General features: G+C 33.8%; 1 protein-coding gene across 2 annotated transcripts; it reads right to left on the bottom strand.

Annotated features, from left to right (window-relative positions):
- Nucleotides 1-5,810: 5,810 nt before the first annotated feature.
- On the bottom strand, nucleotides 5,811-11,710 carry LOC132065699 (ras-related protein RABE1c-like). 2 transcript variants are annotated; one of them, XM_059459209.1, is made up of 9 exons: nucleotides 11,598-11,710; nucleotides 11,309-11,422; nucleotides 7,799-7,871; nucleotides 7,574-7,674; nucleotides 7,105-7,170; nucleotides 6,769-6,866; nucleotides 6,517-6,579; nucleotides 6,351-6,443; nucleotides 5,811-6,215 (listed from the first exon to the last, which is right to left on the bottom strand). In XM_059459209.1, the coding sequence occupies exons 2-9, from the start codon at nucleotides 11,379-11,381 to the stop codon at nucleotides 6,132-6,134; spliced, it is 651 nt and encodes a 216-aa protein (XP_059315192.1). In that variant the 5' UTR covers nucleotides 11,382-11,422; nucleotides 11,598-11,710; the 3' UTR covers nucleotides 5,811-6,131. The 2 variants fall into 2 exon arrangements, with proteins under 2 accessions (XP_059315192.1, XP_059315191.1); XM_059459208.1 differs by lacking the exon at nucleotides 11,598-11,710 and having other exon boundaries at nucleotides 11,309-11,576.
- Between the last annotated feature and the right edge of the window lie 8,697 nt (nucleotides 11,711-20,407).

The following is a 20,407-nucleotide window of genomic DNA, read 5'->3' as shown; positions in this document are numbered from 1 at the left end:
CAAGTGAAAAAAAGGAACGTCACAGTCCCAAGACATCATTTTAACTTGGTGGAGAGTGAATAGTACAATGAATATACATGGGGTAAGGAAGCATTTGATGATTTGATTAAGAGTATTCACCACAAGATGGACAAGTCGAAGCAGTTTTATTGTCTACAGGGTTTTCTTTTGCTATGCAAGTGTGGATATATAGTCTTTGCTCTAATGTTGACCCTAATTTAATGGTTAAAAACCGGAAGCCGAATCCCAAGAATATTTAATTGGAGAACAAGAATCAAAAGCCATCGCTTAACTACTTGATGTTGGGCATGTTTAAGGACGGTGAGGTAAAATACTTACATTAAATACATGCCTATCAACTAGTATTTTACACTTGCATTTTGGTATTTTTAGTTGCCGTGTATTTGTAAAATACAAGAGAAGGTTCTAAACTCATTACCACAATATATTTATGTGCTGGACATTCTTAAATTTAACAACATTGTTCTGACCATGTTAGAGGTTGAGAAGCTTGGTCTGCGTCCATACCTGATCAACAGACTTGCACCACATGCAGCGTATGAGATACGGTGCACTCTTATGGGACTACACTGAACGCAAGGTTGCTGACAAAGCCGAGAGTGATAATGAAGTTCCACCAAGACCGATTAGGCCAGCAATCGATTACGACACTGTAGATGCAATTGATGTTTGATAAATACTATTCGTGCATTCAATGTTTTTTGTCCTTTTTTTTTTCATTAGAGCAAACAATCTGATGTTTTTAGATGTATTTTGACTGATGTTGGATAATTATCATTTAACCAAAGAAATCTCGGGGTTTATGTTCCATATGTTTGATGTACTTAGTTCCATATATTGTCAAATATATACGAAGTTTGGAAAAAATACGCAAAAATGTGACATCATGAATCCACAAATACATTTATTCACCAGGTTCACAAAATATGTATGTTTAATTCACCAGGTTCACAAAATATGTATGTTTTAGTAAAGTTTATTCATTTTTGTTTTAGTTTAATAAACACATCTTGCGTATTTGACATGACCAAAGACAACTATATGATTTCAATAAAAAAAAATTGCAAAAAATAAACCAACTTCATCAGCTTTAAAACAATACGTACGTTTTTATACCACATATGCGGTGTTATGAAGTTGAATAGACAACACCATTTTCTAACCGAACATGGGTTGCCTTTTTTTTTTTTTGTATTAAAATACATGAACATTACCGTGTAATTTCGTACACCAGATCACAAAAAACATGTATGTTCTATTACGGCTTATACAATTTTCAAGGCCAACAAATACATAATGTTTAGTTGACATTACCAAAGACAACTACGAGCCTCCAATCCAAAAAAATTTCAAAATAAAAACAACTTTATCATTTTTACGGATATAATATGTATGTTATTTTACCAAGTATGCGCATTTTTGAAGTTGAAAAAACACCATACGATCGGAAAAAAAAAAATCAATTAAGATCAGTTTGAATGGGACATTCATTTCATAGCAAAAATTTCTATAATCCTACAACATGTGTCAATAGAAGTTTTTGACACAAGTGTTCAAATAATTAAATAACCAATCTATCTTCGCTAATAAAGTTAAATGGATAGGAACACAAGAAAAATTCACTTCCTTAGAGGCTCAAAACTACACGAACGTCCGTCGTGCCCAAGTTGTCCACAAGTACCGCAAGCATGTCTCGCTCTTTCCAAACAACAATTCACTTAAAGGCTTATCACGCCTCTTCTTTGGCCTACTGTGTCTCTTGCATCTGGTGGCAAAACCACATCCTCCAAGATGTTTTTGGGAATGTTCCATTCACGCTCTTTCGGGTAGGATCCATAGGTACATCATATGTCTTCAACACGGTCTCCGATTTGAACAAATCGCAGCAATAATCATCAAGAACCAGATTTTTTTTTAATGACAGCCGGTACATGCGATTGCAAGGGATTTCATCTAGTTAAAACATACGACAACTGCAAGTTTTACTATTCAAATTAAGAATGAATCGCCTTCCTCCATCATGTACTGTGTACACGAATTCTGTTAACGGTTCTACCTGAAAAAATAAATATTATATGTATTTGTTATTGAATCAATCAGAATTTTAAAATAAATGAACAAATCATTAAACAAATACATATCAATTTTCAAAGAAGCATATATTAAATTTACATTAATACTAATCGCTTCATGGATACCAAATACACATTTATATAATGTGTAGAAACACCAGATTAGTACAAGTACAAGTTTGTCAAATAAATTATAACAAGCATTAAACTGAAACATACCGTCATTCGTAGACATAGATACTCGTTGATTGATAGCATCTCCTGAAACTTTTTACCGAGTGTAGTGAACGTGTGTGTTCCATTTCTCCACTATTATAATTCCATCTCCCAAACATCCTTCTAACTTCTTCGAGAAAGTCATATATAAAGGCAGCTTTCTTCTAGTCCGAAGATGTCTGTAATGCACGCACTCGCTATGTTAGAAGTCATTGTTCACCCTCGGTTACGTATGCATACAATCTAGCCCACTTGTCTCTACCAAAATTCCCAAATACTCTACCACGCGCATATCTACCTTTTGAACCTTCCCCATCAACTCATCGAAATCATCCCGCGTGTATGCCTATGTCATGGAATAAAAACAGACTCAAAGACATCATGGCTCTTCTTGTATTTTTTAAATAAATTACCTACGTATGCCAAATACATGCATAATGTGCAACTCTCTCGGATAAATTCTACAAACAACCTTATTTATACTCTCATGCCTATCTGATACGATACACATATTCTCTCTAATTCCATATGTTTCTCTGAAACACTCAAAAAACCACGTCCATGATCTGTCATTCTCAGAATCAATCACACCATATGCTAAGGGAAGTATGTTGCCTGGAGATACAGTTAAGAAGAAAAAAAAATACATTTTGTATTTGTCTAAAACAGATAAAATATATATTGAGGTAATAAATTAATATGTATTTTTTTGACATACCTGCACCGTCTAATGTGCTTGCCGAGACAAATGTTCCATTGTATGGTGTTTTAAGTCGCTTCCATCAACTACCACAATTGGCCGACAATAATCAAAGCCTTTGATAAATGCATACAAGTATAAAAACATACGTAAATTCATTTTCGTGGGTTTTACGCATTCGATATGTGAACCCGGTAAGTCTTATCCAATATGTATAGATATCCGTAGTCTTTTATAAGATTCAAATCGGTTCACCCATTAAATCGTTCATCGCCTTTTCTTTGGCCCGCCAAGCAACCATGTATGAAACATCCATTCCAAAATCATTTTTGACGTCCTCCGCAATGTCTTTAGGCGATATTTCCTCTTATGATTTGATATATTTGGTTTGACAATCCCACTTATCAACCGACTTGTAGCTTGGCATTGAATAAACCTTTTTAATTAACATGTATGTTTGTCTTCAAACTCCCTAACTCTAAACATTCCTGACTTACCTACACTTAATGCCCTGAATTTCCAATCACACTCTCCTGATACGCACACAAGTGTGTAGCTACAAAAAAAAAAAATCAAAAAAAAAAAAAGAACACACATTAATGTAAAATACATCAGTAATGTATTTATTCTTGTATTATTAATACAAAGGACAGATGAGTAATTTTACCATATGTAAATAAGTTAATCAAATGCAACCCAGGCCAAACACATTATTTATGAGTACAAATACATACAAATCAGTTTTGATTCTACTTTATAATAAACATACACATGCTGAGAAATACTTCCACTCGTATAAATTAACAAACATACACTATCACGGTTCGTTCAAATACATAACAACACACAAGTATACATAAACAAATGCACATTTTAATACCTTATTGCATTGCTCCTTTCTGTCCGATAGTTGAACCTGTTTGTAATTGCATAATTCACCATCACTGCTTTTAATGTATCTTTATCCTTATATACTTGATCGACGGCAACTACCTTTTGGTTCTTGTCATCAATAACCATACCCTTATTGTTTTCGAATAACAAATCACCTTTCCACAACTTGATGATGCCAAATCACGGAACCAACTCGTTTCCATTATATTCATTTGATTCGTGTATCCGATTTGCAAATAATCACCTTCAACACAACTCTCACCCGATATACATATCTCCATGCTTCTATCGCTGTAATGATACATAATGGGTACATTGGTAATGCTTTGTTCTTTCTTCGCTCCACATACACCCTAACACCCATATCATTGTGAATTTCCATTGGAATATAATCACCTTCAACCATGTATTTTATGTTTATGTTTTTCATTTTCTTGTCCAAATTCAATTGGGTTGCAACTGTTTGTAACAATTCCTCATACGTCGAATACTCCTTGAAAGTCACAGTATCGATTTTGTAATTGACGTATTTATTATCGTCGTTCCAAATACCAGAGTGTCTAATCAACGATGAAATATTGGCCATTTTATAAAAAAAAAATAAAAAAATCCTTGAATCACTGTCTCAACATAAAACCTGTAATATGTATGCCGTACATAAGATTCACGTTCAAATTTGAACAATTTATACAAATTAGATTTACAGCTCACTAATAATTCAAATACAACATACACATATTGAATTACACTTCAGAAATACATAGTTTAGCTGATCATGCATTATACTATGCCATTTAGATTCAGAAAAATAAAAGATATGAACTGGATTTTTTTTTTTTTATTCCTAACCATTCATGTACATTAAAATACTTTCAACCGTAATTTTCAAGAGCATTATTCATTCATTGACACGCTTACAATGATAAAGATAGAAATCAAAAAAAATTCAGAAGAATAAAACAACTTTGACATTATGCTCCAAGAAAAAAATTAAAATCACATAAATACAACTTGAATAGACGAAATTTGTGAAATCAAAACGATGTTTTTGCACGAATTACCTGATGATTGATCGTGTTTGTTTTGTTAATGTATTTTCGATATGTGTTGAAGATTTAATTTGAAATTTGAATTTTTACGTTTTGAAAGTTGAAGAATGCAGGAAGAAGAGATACTGTGAAATAAAGGAATATTACATACCGATTTTGTGGTTAAGAAGGTAAAAAATATCTTAATTTCTCATTTAATACCACCACCATTACAAAGTTAAAATAAAGAAGCTTGTTCCTTTTTTCACCGATGCTCATGTATTTGTCAAGTAACAAAATACATGCGAAAACATACACAAATCGTTTGTTTTTAGCTACGAATGCATATTAAAAAGCGTAGCCTACAAATAAGAGGTTTCACAATAAGATACTCATTTGTGAAATTTTACCATTTTATAAAACTCTGCCTTAAGGCCCAACTTTTGCCCGACTAGGCCTAATTTTTGGTAAAGTTAGGCCTTAAGGCCTAATTTTGAATAAAATTCTACCTTAAGGCCTAACTTTGACCCAAATAGGCCTAACTTTGCTATAAAACTCTACCTTGTGAAAGTATCCTTTTTTTTTTTTTTTTTTTTTTTTAAACCGAACCGAAATTAACCCCAAACTTACGATATTGTAGATTCGCTTTGGTAGGACAAAAAGTAAAGACCACCAATTTGAGGGCCAAAAATTAAAGGCCAGTGCATTTAAAGGTCAAGCCGCACAAAAAATGGCTTTCGCTGGATGTTAATGTGAGTTTGTGCTGCCAAACTAAATGCTTCAATTATTCTTTTTTTCCCCCTTTACAAGCACCTTCATTAATCCAAGATTTGCTCCAATAATCAAACCGTGGGAACACCCTAGCAGTAAATCAACCACTTTCCACAAGTAACAAGTTTCAGGTATCAATCATAAAAGTTGTATTTGCGTACACATAAGATTCATAAAGAGCTAGGTTACAGCCTTACAGGTCCTTGAGAGCTAATGAAGTCCAGCAGAGAAGGACACTGGAAAGGTGTTAGCAACAAATTTGCCTTCTGAAATAATAGTCAACCCCTATCTTTCACACGCTAAATTTCAAAGAATGACCAATAAAGATATTACAAGCGCCAACGAAATAGCCTCCAACTTATGCTTTTGTTTTCTTGATGGTTTTAAAGCCCAGCAAGTGCAACTGCATCTGCAATCTTCAAACCATTTTTATGAACCACAGCAAGCTGATTTTTGCGCACCTTGAGCACCTCCAGCTCCTGCATCTGGTTGATTAATCTTGAGCGTTGAAGGCTGCAACATCAACTATGAGCATTCAGTATATGGAAACAAAACTACGAAAGATATCTGATTATCTTCACAATTCCGTACCCCTACTGTTCTAAAACTAACTTGTAAGAACTTAACAAACTAGATCAAGTTATTCACCTCAGCCTTGGAGTCTGTGTCTGCAAGTCTTTGCTTTATATCTCTCGCTATTGAGAAGAAAACTTGTTCCACGTTAAGATTTGTCTTTGCACTCTGCACGATAACAGTAATCTTAGAACAGGCAAACCTACCCGCATTTCTTTCTAGGTTGTTGAACCATACTTACAGTTTCGAAAAACTTAATCCCGTACTCATCCGCAAGTGCTTGACCCTTTGCGGTAGGGACAGCCTACAAAAGGTTCATATTGGCCAAATATTAGATTTCAGTAAAACACAAACCTTCAAACTTCTCTTATTTCTAACCACTTGTCTTTTCTTTCCTAATTTGGGTTATTGTGTATCTTGCCACCCTCAGGGCCCAGAGGGGAACAGGAAGGGAGTAGGAAAAGTTATAGATAAAGAATCAGTAAGAATATACCCTCTTGCTTTCATCCATGTCAGCCTTGTTTCCTACAAGTATCTTGTTGACATTGTCTGAGGCATGCTGCTCAATGTTACGAATCCAGTTCCTAATGTCTGCAGGCAGGATAAAACAATTAGAAACCATCCACATGGGAGGGGACAAAAGTAAGAGAAAAGTAAAGAAAGAAAAAGAAAAACTTGAGTGAGGGAGTAATGAGTCTACTGTACAAAGGAGAGAAAGCAGATCGAGTTATGGAATGATGCAGTCACTTCACCGAAGTCCTAAAAAGGGTGAGCATTCACATATGAACTGCACCTCAGATTATAAGAGAATCAGGACAAAGAACCTTACTGTTAAAGGAGGATTCATCAGTAACATCATACACCAACAATATACCCATGGCTCCACGATAGTAAGCTGGAGAAATTTGCAATCAGAAAAAGAAGCAGCAATAAGAAAACAGGTAAACAAAACACACAGATCTAAGGAAGACCAGATTTTCCTTTTAATACTGAGCAATTTATTGATGAAGATGAGAAATAGGCACAGGTATAAGGATTCACAAGCTTAATTCAACTTTGCAAAAACAAAAGATATAGAAGATCAATTATAATCGAATCTCTTCTAAGGGGAGCAAGAGATAAAGGGTCGCATGAAAATGTAGGGAAGAAACAAAAGGGGAATTGAAAGAATAACAAGAAAACAAAAATGGAGAGAACTCCTTGCAGTCATGACGACCTCTAATACCAAGACTCTTTTTATAACAACCTTGATGAAACACCATGAGAACTTTCACCAATGAACAACCATAATGACATACCAGTTGTGATAGTCCGAAACCGTTCCTGACCAGCTGTATCCCATATCTGAAGCTTGATTCTTTTTCCATCAAGCTCAATGGTCCGAATTTTAAAATCAATTCTGAAAAAAAAAAAAATAGATGTAAGCATTGAGAAGTAACTGTACACTGAAAAACCAGGTACATAATTCTCAAGGGCGTTCTGAAACAATTACCACAGAAGTGTAACCAAGGCAGAGAACTCACCCAATAGTTGTGATAAAGCTTGTGGTGAAGGAACCATCAGAGAAACGTAAAAGAAGGCAACTCTTACCAACACCTGCAGTGCGGACATCAAAGAAATAATAGGTTATATCAAAAACAATACACAATCATTCTCTATAAAAGTCATGCAAAGACATTACATAACCTCCAAGTGCAATGAAGAAGATGCAGAATAAGAAGCTCAGAACTTCCGAGAGAAAAGGAGCCCAAATATAGGTTTGCTGAATAGATATAAGACAAGTTCCAGTTCTCAACTAGCTTTAGGCGATACACTAAAGAAAAGGAAAATAAATACATTACAGAAGTTTTCATCCTACCTAATACACTAAAGAAAAAGGTAAATAAACCATATGGAAGTTCCCGTCCCACCTAAACTTTAGGCGATAAACAGTAATCACGGTAACCCCCACCTCACAGGCTTACATGCCACCACTACAGCAGAAAAACAATAGAAATGTTGTATGGACCAAACGCCAAACTGCAAGAACACAGAAAGCAGAATAAAGGAGTCCTCTTAGTCACAGGAGCACAATATCATCACCTCCTACTGAGCACGGACATTACCAGTTATGTACAGAACAAACAGGACACACAACAGATAAATTTGGTACAGCATTCTGTCATTCTTCGAAATCATGTTTTACCAATATCAAGATCCAAGATCTAAAACTCATACGTATTTAGTATTTAATTTGAAGGAACATAAATTCATGGATGCAACAGAGAAAGTAATATGGTAATGTCTGATACTTCCACATAAGATACTAGCTGGTAATGCAGAGATTATCTCCCAGTAACTGAGCTAATCAAAATCTGTTTAGATTCCTAGGAAATAACTTCGTTTTAAAAGGTAAAAGATTCTAGTAAATAGCTAAAGTACATCTCCTCAAGTTCAAAGGCCCACCTATCCATTGACTTCAGAAACAACCACAATAGACAGCATTATTAAAGATTATAGCAACCAACTTAACCTGAAAAGTATACACAGTTGCACACTGAGAAGATAACCAGATGATGCCAGATTTTCTCCATTAATCAGAGATACAGTAACTGATGCAAACAAAAGCCAATACTGTTATTACTGCTTTTATTATGCAGGCTGCTGATAGCCTAATCCTCCTGAAAGACATTGTTAATCTGTTTATAGAGTTATTTGCATCTATGGTACAAGAGAGACCTGGATAAAGACAAAAGTCTAGGAGCAGGATGTAACCACAAGCCAATTCCTTTGGCTAACTAATCCAGCAGCTTAGTCAATCTCCGGACATTTATAAGATGATAAAAGGTAAAGAGAGAAGTTCATCCTGAGACTCTTTATAACATGAAGGAGGGCAACCGTTTCTTGACAATTCTTGATGACAAGCTGTCAAACATTCACTAGAATGATAGACCCTGATAAAATAGTCAATAAATTAACCATGTCTAATTAGTATCTTGGGTCACTAACGCAAGGAAATTGGAGCAGGGTGGATGAAATGGAGGCTTGCATCCGATGTCCTGTGTGATAAGAATGTGCCATTGAAACTTAAAGGTAAGTTCTATAGAGTGGTTGTTAGAACAACTATGTTGCATGAGGCAGAGTGTTGGCCAGTTAAGAATTCACACGTTCAAAGGATGAATGTAGCGGAGATAAGGATGATTAGATGGATGTGTGAGAACATTGGGAGTGATAAGATTAGGAACAAAGTGGTGGACAAGATGCGGGAAGCGAGATTTAGATGGTTCGGGAATGTAAAGAGGAGGAGCACAGATCCCCCAGTGAGGAGTGAGGAGGTCCGAGAGATTGACAGTGATAGGTGTAAGGAGAGGTAAAGGTAGACCGAGGAAGAATTGAGGGAAGGTGATTAGGCATGACATGAGACATGAACCTAGATAGGAAAGCATGGAGGTCGAGGATTAAGATAGAGTGTTAGTAGGTAGTCGAGCAATTTCTCCCTTTCGTGTCGGATAGAATGGTTCTAGCTTAGAGTATCTTGTCTGCTCCCTCTTCTACTTATCGGTATCATTATTATTATTCTACTATTATCTTCAATTGCATTGCTACTGTTGTTTCTTTTACATGAGTTATCTTTACTATTTTTGTTGTTAGTACTTTTATTTTCTACAGTATTTTCACTATGGCTTTTACTCTTGTATTTGTTGATCCTGTTTTTGAAAACGATTTTCTGAGCCGAGGGTCTATCAGATTACAACCTCTCTACCTCACACAAGGTAGGGTAAGGTCTACGTACACCCTACCCTCCCCTGACCCCACTTGTGGGCCCAGTATGTTGTTGTAGTTAATTAGTTGGGATCAGTTGATCCATCCTTTTCATTCAATATTCAGATGATTCATCATAATGAAACCACATTTAAGCTATCCTTCAACATAAGCACAACCTTCTTGAATTTGGGACCAGCTATGCAGTATGAAGTTCACACTAATGAAATAATACTAGGTAACATCCAGGCTAATTTTGACAAGTAATACAACAAATTCCACTCAGCAATAATCTACGGTAATCAATGCTTGTCCAGTAGTTACTCTTGTGCGCTCAACCACATTTGAAATGCTCTTCTAAATCCTAGTCACGTCACAGGTACAAATACATCAAACCTGCTAGCTAATTAACATGCTAAGTCATTACCTGAACATCATTCGCAGGAAAATGAACCAAATCTAGAAGAAAAAAAAACCCAAAAAACATGAACACATCGAGATCAACTAGAAAAAAAACAAAAAAGAATATTCAAAAATATACAGCCCAACATAAAATATTACGCCACGTAGCCCAATACACAGTATTATACAACATTATACCTGGGGAAAAGTATTAAACAAAATGTATCAACCTTTGATTAATATGGGCTAAACCAGGTAACAAACTTAAAACATGGGCTAAAACGGGTAAAAACTTAAAACATGTGCTAAACCTGGTAATAAACACAAAAATGGGCTAAACAGGGTAACAAATGCAAAATATGGGCTAAACCAGGTAACAAACTTAAAATATGGGCTAAACCGGGTAAAAACTTAAAACATGGGCTAAACTTAAAACATGGTAAAAACTTAAACACAAAAATGGGCTAAACAGGGTAAACATATGGGCTAAACCGGGTAAAAACTTAACATATGGGCTAAACCGGGTAAAAACTTTAAGATATGGGCTAAACCTGGTAATAAACGCAAAAAATGGGCTAAACGGGGTAACAAATTCAAAATATGGGCTAAACAGGTTAACAAACTTAAAATATGGGCTATGTGGCGTAAATATTTTCTCCTAGTAGACATCGAACGTAATTTTCCCCAAACAAAATACATTTCCAAGCAAACACTAGATCCATATAGAAGTCAAATCACTGATCTGAAAAATGCAGCCACAGATCCGAAAAATTTAAAAAAAAAAAAAAAAAAAAAATCAAAAGCTAATGCTAATATTCCAAAATAATTAAAAAAAAAAAAAAACTTGTGATGTGTGAAAAAGGAATAAAATGAGGGGTAGATATAATTACCACTATCGCCGATCAAAAGAAGCTTAATGAGGTAATCATAATCCGCTCTAGCTCTTGCCGGTGGTGCGGCCATTGTTGAACAATTAATTCAAAAGCCTCGTAAAATGTATATTCCTTCAAACAAATTCGTATATGAAATAATTATACACACACACACTCTTTAATCAACGGTTTATAACAAAAAATTAAAACTTAATGAAGAAGCAACGAAAAACAGATCAAAAATCTACAGAACGAATCTAATTAATGAGAGAAGGAGTGGGGTGGAGGAGTGGGGTGGGGGGGTTACCAAATAAGGTTGTGAGATGGCTGATATGCGCACTTTGTGCTATGGTGCGAGTGTTCACGCGCTATATTATTAAGGAAAATGATAGAAATGGTCCCTTGTGTTTGGATAAGTTCTAACATAGTGTCTTAGGTATGTAATTAATAGTTTGGTCCTTTTAATTTACCAAAAGTTAATACTTTTAGTAGGCGTTTGGCCACGAAAATCAAATATTTTTCGCTTTATTTTGAAATTTTGAAGTTAGACTTGTGTTTGGTTATAATTTTTGTAAAAAATATTTGGTTATTTGAATGTATTAAAAGCAAAAATAGTGGGGGAAAAAAAGTGAAAATAAGGTTTTAGATGTTTTCCAAATTTCACTTTAAGTTGTATTTGGAATTTCATGGCCAAACGTTAATTTTCAAATAAAGTGAAAAAAAATTTCGGAAAAAAAAGTGAAAAATTTATCATGGCCAAACGGGTCCTTAGTCTTCATCAAATACTTCCTTCGTCCAATTTATGTGACAGCTTTTGAATTTCGAAATTCAAATAGATGTTTCTTTGATTACAAGTTTTCACATGTTTTTTAAATATTTTGAATTGTCAATTATTGTGGCTTATAATACTTCTTATGTAATGTCCAAATATATAAATTTTATGTCAAAAAATCTAAAGATTTTGTGTCCGGTTAAACGTTCAAAATTAACAATGTGTCTTTGGTATGCAATTAATAATTTGGTCCTTTTAATTTGTCAAAAGTTTTGACTTTTAGTCTTCGGTGGATATTTAATATTTTGGACGGAAACAGTGGAAAAAAAGAAAGATGGTTAGCCATAAAGATCACCAAAGACTCATCATATGCAACTAGGGGTGCGCGTTCGATTTTTCGGTTCGATTTTTTTAAAGTTCGATTCGATTTTTCGGTTTCGGTTTTTTGAAAGTGGACACCGAACACCGCACCAAATTAGTTCGGTTCGGTTCGGTTCGATTTCGGTTTTTTAATTCGGTTTTTTTTAGCAATTACAAATCTCTCCATTTATTTCCATTTTTCCTTCTTGATTGCTTCGAAGCACGGAGGTTTACGCTAGACTAAATGTTTGAAGGTTTGATGACTTTAGAATCCAACCATAGTGATCATCCACACATACAAGATAATATCTTTTATATACAAAATATAATGTATTATACAACGTATAATAAAATCATACGAGGTATATAAAATTTTATATTGTGTATAATCAAATTATGTGAGTTATACCTAATTTATTATAATAGGTGAAATAAATTATATGAATATTATTCTATGTATGACATTTTTATTATACTATATATAATAAAAATCAACACTCAAATTATTAGTATACTTGTATTCAATATCCCGTAGTGTTAAATGAAAACGAGATTTTATTTTTTATGGAACAATGAAAGAAGTTGAGAATAAGGAGGAAGTAGAAAAGGTAAGAAAAAAACGCCGAAAAAAATCTTGCGAATAAGGAGGAAGTATGAAATTGTATAAAAGCGTTATACTATGAACAACAAATAGGTATTGGAGTTATTCACGTACGAAGGTTTCCTTATATATAGCAATTTGATTTACTATAAAACATTTAACTTGTCATGTAATGTTTAATAACATTTAGTTGCTAAGAGTATGTAAATATTATAATATTATTGTCTACTTATGTTTTTTTTTTCCTAAAAAAAAATTGTATTCATGTAGTAAAAAAAAAAAAAAAAATTCGGTTTAACCGAAAAACCGGTAAACCGGAACCGAACACCGAAATTGTTATTTAAAAAAACTGAAAACCGAACCGAAAAACCGAATTAATTCGGTTCGGTCCGGTTTTTCGATTTTCGGTGTTTATGCCCACCCCTATATGCAACACATAAAACTGCAGACAATAACAAATCTGGCTAAATTTCAGAAAGTCACTTAACTATTATTTTTTCCACAAAAATTACTTAATTATCATTTCTAACACAAAAGTCACTTAATTTTGAGTATATTAACACAAAAGTCACTAAATTTCGGTGTCACTAAATCACTTTACAGTGAATAACTCATTTTTTAAAATCTAATAAATAAAAAATTAATTAATTCCACAAGTAGTGTCTGCGGAGGGTAGAACGTTTGTAGAGCTTACTCTTACCTTGCGTAGAGAGGTTATTATTACTACTACTACTACTACTACTACTATTACTTTTGCCGTCCCATTCTAAGTGTCTTAATTTAACTGGACACGAAATTTAAGAAATAAAGGGAGATGAATCTCATTGTTAAATTAAAGATGTGTGTAGTCAGTCAAATCTTATGGTCTTAAATTTGCCATATAGGAAGTTTGAACTGGAAAACTTATTAAATATATGAAAGAGACTCTTCTTGGAAAGCTTACTATTAGAATTTTAGAAAAAGACACTCTTTTTGAAAAAAGATTAAAAAAAAGGTAAATACAACAACAACAATCCAGTGAAATTCCACAACGTGAGGTCTGGGGATTAAAAAAAAAGGTAAATAAGACACTTAAATTGGGTCCAAGTGAGTATTATTATTATTAATATATTTATTGGTAGGGGCGGTTTTCGAAAACAACCGCCCTACTTGATAGGAGTAAGTGTCACAGACACTCTACCCCTCCGCACTCCCACGTTGTGAGATTTCACTGGGTTGTTGTTGTTGTATTATTATTATATTATTAATGTAGTTGTTGTTGCTATTATTATTATTATTATGATGATGTAGAGAATGGAAGGAGTTCCGCGTGGCGCGTTTTGATTGGATATGAGGAAAGTTATATTTAATCTAAAACGACAATGAATGTATGCGTTGTCTGTTAGAGGGGGAAATCTAATATGGGGGTGGAGTATTTAATAAAGTCATATCTACAAAGATATGAGAGCCGAGTACAACTGTTGCATAGTTTTAGCAGCGATGCAAGGAATAGTCGGTTCCATCGAATACACACCACCTCCCACATGATTCCCGTTTAAACTATTGTTTTGAGTTGGTATATTTCTTCCGTCCCAATTTAAGTCTATATTTAATAAATGATATTTCAAATATTCTACGCGGCAAGTTTAACGTATTTTAGTATATTGTACGCATCATTAATTTAGGATCACAAAATTTAAAAGTCTCTTTTTATTTTTTAAATTTTGTATCGAATCAAACTAACCCACTTAAATTAAAACAGAGGGAGTTAGGAGACTATTTTTCTTTTTCTTTTTGAAAAAAAAAAATGTTTTTAAGAAATTATTTTGTCTGTTTGAAGCTCTAACATCAATTTAATTTGAAAAGCATTTAAAAAAAATACTTTTGATGCAAAGTAGTTTTTGTTTGACTAATCAATTTGAAAATTATTTTTAAACAATAATTAGTATTCGCTCAAGTTTTTACAAAGTGCTTCTAAGATTTGATGGATTTTTCTTATATGCAATTTCTACTGCTCCCAGGTGTATTCAACCCCTATTGCCTGTACTTTTCTCCTTTTTCCTTCTTCGGTTAAATAGCGTAAAAAGTTTTTCACATAATCTATACTAAAAATGTAATACGAGTAGTAGTACTAAACAATACATCACCATATGCATGATTCAACGACTGAAAGGGGCAAAAGGATGTCCCAATTATAAAACGACAGCTTTTGACAAACACACTTGGAACCCTTCTTGTTTTTCACGTTTTCTGCCAAAGGAAAAACATAAAGCTTAGTGCCAGCTCCATTGAGATATTATTGAAACCGGATACACTGAGATGTAATCGGAACTCTATTCTAGTTTAGTTGTAATAGCCTTGATCTATTTATAGTATAATTGTAATTAAGGTAATATAAGATTTATAGTTTTATTATAATAGGGTTACCTTATTAATTTAGGGTTTAATTAAGGAGGTGACTTACTTGAGTATAAAAAGGTCATTATGATGAATACAAAGCATAAAGAATTCTCCCAGTATTCTTGTCCTTTACATATTCTCGTCTCTAATGTAGTATGGTACAAGAGCCACGTTAGAAAGGATACAAAAATCCTAAAATGAAAGATTGAGATAATACTCAAAATACCCTCCAACGTTTGACCAAAATCCCAACTACACACCTAACATTTGCGGGGGTCCTATTACCCACCTGAACAAATTTTTTCAGTATCAAAATGCCCCTTTTTCTTTGATGTGGTCAATCTAACCCCCAAATATTAAATGGCGGTTGTCCACACGCGCACGCCCACGTGCCACGTGTTTAATTTTGCCCCATTTTTTTTATTAATTTCCCCCCTTCCTCCATCCATCTACTCTTCTTCTTCAAAAAAAAAAAAAAATCTCTCAATTTTCCATACTCCATTTTTATTAGGGATAAGGCACCATTACCCCCTTGAACTATACCCGAATTTGCTACGACACACCTTACCTTTCCCTGGGCCCTATTACCCCCCTAAACTTATTTAAAACGGAATAATTACCCCTAAACGCCGATGTGGCAAAGAGAGTGTGTTTCACTCTCTTTGAGAGAGTGAAACATAAAAAAGGAAAACTTAATTTTTTTTTTTTTCTTAAAAATCTGCATTTTCTTAAAAATTTGAAAATAAATCTAGTCTTCCACATTTAGTTTTAAAAAACGGGTTTTCCACATGTTAAGAAAATAATTAATTTTTTCAAAATTTTATAAAAATTCAGTTTTTTCACATTTTGGCAAGAAAAACATTTTTCGGATTTTATTTGAAAAATAAAAGTGTCCTAAGAAAATGAAATCAAGATTTTTTAAGACATTTTAAAAAAATAATCAAGTTTTCCATATTTTTAACAAATCCATTTTTCCATATTTAAAAAAAAAAATCATTTTTCAGTTTTTTTTTCTTTTTCAAAAACGGGTTTTAAAAAAAAAAACAAATTTTCAATTTTTTTTTAAAAAAAGGGTTTTAAAAATCCTTTTTTAAAAGAAAATTCAGTTTTTTAATCCATGTTTTTAGTTTTTTTTTTTTTAAATGGGTTTAAAAAAAATCAAATTTTCAAATTAAAAAAAAAAGACGGGTTTTAAAACTCATTTTTTTTTTTAATGAAAATTCAGTTTTTTATTTTTATTTTAAAAAAAATTGACACGTAAGTTTTAAAAAAATTAAAAAAAAAAAGAAGAACAAATAAATAAATACACATGTTGCAAGGAGAGTGTATGTCACTCTCCCATATGAGAGTGGGCATCGGCGTTTAGGGGGTAATTATTTCGTTTTAAATAAGTTTAGGGGGGTAATAGGACCACAGGAAAGGTAAGGTGTGTGTAAGAAATTCAGATATAGTTCGGGGGGGTAACGGTGCCTTATCCCTTTTTATTAAGGATCTGAAAACCCATACCCAATTCTCCTTCATCTTCATCAACATTATCATCATCATCATCATCATCTTCATTAGGAGTTGAAAAAAAAATCACACCAACTTGCTCAAATCTAATCCAAACAAACCCAAATGTGAAAGGAAGCTTCCTAACACTAAATAGAACAAAGTTCATCCATTAATTTGATTAAACAATCAAGAATTTAGAGAAACCCATTTGGTGTTCTTCATAGCTTTCTCCAAATTCTTAGCAATGGAGTTTAATTTTCTCCCCAAATCAACTCAAAGAATTAGTGCTTAAACAACTCCAACCAAGCAACAAGTAGCAACTCCAAACAAGCAACTTCCAATCGATTTTCTTTAACAAGATTAGATTTTTTCATCCTTATTTTTTTCCGATTTTTCCTTTTTCTTTCTTGATTTTTCATTTTTTTCTTGATTTTCGTTTATGGTGGAAAGTTGTTCTTTAACAAGTTGTTCGAATCATATGTGGATTTTATTCAATTGAGATTTTCGTTTATAATGGATATTATTTTGACAACAAAAAATGGGGATGGATATTAAATAGGGTGAAGATGAAGATGAAGTAGCCTAAAAATGGAGGGAGTTCAAATTTTATCTACTTGGCATCATATGTGGCGCTTAGTTGGCGTCCAAAAAAGTTAGATGCAGATTTTTAAAGGCCGTCACGCGCCACCGGGCGGTGTATTTACGCTCTCTCGCCACATCGGCAAAAAAGGGCCATTTTGCTACTGAAAAAATTTGTCCAGGGGGGTAATAGGACCCCCGCAAAGGTTAGGTGTGTAGTTGGGATTTTGGTCAAACGTTGGGGGGTATTTTGAGTATTATCCCATGAAAGATTTGAATGAAGTAGATACTATCTTAGGTATCAAGGTCCAAAGAAATAATAAGAGAGTGACTTTATCACAAGCTCACTATAGTGATAAACTACTTAACAAGTTCAATCATTTGGGCATAGAGGAGTCTAAAACTCCATATGACTCATGTATCAAGCTTATTAAAAATACTGGAAGAACAGTGGCTCAATTAGAGTACGCAAGTGCAATTGGCAGTTTGATGTATGCAATGCACTGCACTAGGTCTGATATAGCATTTACCATTTGTAAACTTTCAAGGTTTACAAACAATCCAAGTAATATTCATTGGAAAGCTATAATTATAGTACTTGGATTTTTAAAGAAAACAAAACATTTGGGCATTTGCTATAGTGGTTTTGCTACGTGTTAGAGGGAGATTCTGATGCGAGCTGTATTACGAGTATTACTGATAATAAGGCCTGTATTTCCCATTATACGATGGAATATGAATTTATTGCATTAGCGGCTGCTGGAAAAGAAGCAGATTGGATAAGGAACATGTTACTGGATATAAAGTTGTGGCCACAACCTATGCCAGCCATTTCCATAGTTTGTGATAATGAGACTACTATGTGCGTAGCTTACAATAAATTGTATTTATGGGAAATCAAGACATAAAAGCTTAAGGCATGCTTATACAAGAGAGTTAATTATAGCTATAGTGCATGTGAGATCAAATAAGAGTTTGGCTGGTCCACTTACAAAGGCATTAAACAGAGATGCAGTATAACAAACTAATGAAGGAATAGGGCTAAGACTCTTAATGGGAACCCAACTTTGAATTAGTTTATACTCTAACAACATATATAGTTCAACGAATAATAACAAGTTGCTTGTGTTGTTTAAGCATGAATCTCCTTGTTTAGAGCCTCGATTCTAGTATATTGTTTACTGTTATGTGAAGAGTTTAGAAGTTGTTAAATGCCTGTAATAACATGGGCATAATGACAGACCCCTAAGTGCATACTATTACAAGAAAGAGGGTGAATTAATTCTTAATGAAATTAGCAAATGTCTGCAGTAACAGGGACATAAAATCTATTTCCACCTATATGAATGTTGAAGCGGTGCCACTCCAACCAAGGTTTAAGGAGTTGAACTTGTAAATATTCATGAATTTGGATTAGCACATGGCCATAAACGTGCTAAATCATAATACTAGATTGTTTCGCTGCTTAATAATATTATGTGTGTTATACTTTCGATTTGACAAAAGGTGTTGTGGTTCAAATCTTAGGATACCAATACCTTCATCATATTTTAAAGTATTTCCACTAATGAAAAGTTCAAGTATGTGTAAGATACTTTTCGCTATGCATGATATTATGAGACATATTACAACTACTGGGGGATTGATGAATAGTTGTAATATGTGGGAGTTTCCCATGTCGGTGGCACAAAGCCACTTTGTTGGCTTTATAAGGCTAAAGCCTATTAAGTCTAATAAGATGACCATTTGGCATATTTAAAAGGATATGTGCATATATATATATATATATATTTAATTACTATTTTTTATGCACGTGCGTTGCACGACGATCTTCAGTCAATTATTTATATGAAAGAAATTATTGTAAAGCAATTGATTTAGGAAAAAATACAACAGTCTCTTAAATGTTGAAATAAATGTTATTACATTAAAATAATACTTGAAATCAAGAGATTGAATATCGTTTGAACCCGCAAAGATTATCAACTTAGTTAGATAATATATTGTATTTATAGAGTAGAAATATGCAATTTTATCGTATCATTGAGAAAATAGTCCTTTAATTTAAAAATTTATACAAAGAAGAAATCTAGATTACATGGCACTAATTTAAGACAAAAAAATTCAAAATTGCTTAAAGACAAGAGTACATTATCGACTTAGTTGTTTAACGCCATAGGATTAGCTGATCTTTAATTCTTCTAATTACTTCCTCATAAATTCTCTTCGGTTGATGCCACAAATTAAAACCGTCCAACAATTGATAAACTAATATTTTCTTCTTCAAATCTCCTCCTATTATGATAAATAAATGAAATTAGCTCGATCGGAAATAATCTCGAATATAAGGAAGAAGCAAAAGCGCATGATCATATTATTGTATACGGTAAAAACCGGTTAGCATTTGTCCGGTGCAAACCGGGGGAGGTTAAAGAAAGAAGGCAAATAATAGCGCTTGATCTGAAGTTTTGATTAAAGTCGTTGTGTCCGGTTCGACCATAGTAGTTGGTCCGGTCCCTCCATGGCCGAGTTGATCATGGCCGTTTGTCCGGTTCAAACATAGCTGAATCAGTCGTGGCCGTTAGCCCGTTTTCTTCATGGCCATTCTGACCGTGGCCGTTGGTCCGGATAATCGGTTACTCACCCGCCACGTGTGGAAATCAAGTTGCCACACCTTCTGACAGTCGTACGGGTGTCAGACCGTACGACCCAACCTTATCCATATTAGGTTTTCTTTATCCTAAAAGGAGGGCATGATGAAAAGGAGGCCCATGGAGGAAAACTATAAATAGGGGGCATTCCCTCACTTTTGGGGGTTGGCTTTTCAGATCCAAGAGCTTTGTATTTTGAATATATATATTGAAATTCTTTCTCGCTTTGATTCCTCCAGATTTTGGTCCGGTCTACAGTTTAAATAGTTCATTGAATCATT

Source organism: Lycium ferocissimum, chromosome 7 (assembly GCF_029784015.1).
Source record: "Lycium ferocissimum isolate CSIRO_LF1 chromosome 7, AGI_CSIRO_Lferr_CH_V1, whole genome shotgun sequence".
Taxonomy (NCBI): Eukaryota; Viridiplantae; Streptophyta; class Magnoliopsida; order Solanales; family Solanaceae; genus Lycium; species Lycium ferocissimum.
Note: the sequence above shows the minus strand (reverse complement) of the source record. Positions and strands in the feature narration are given on the sequence as shown.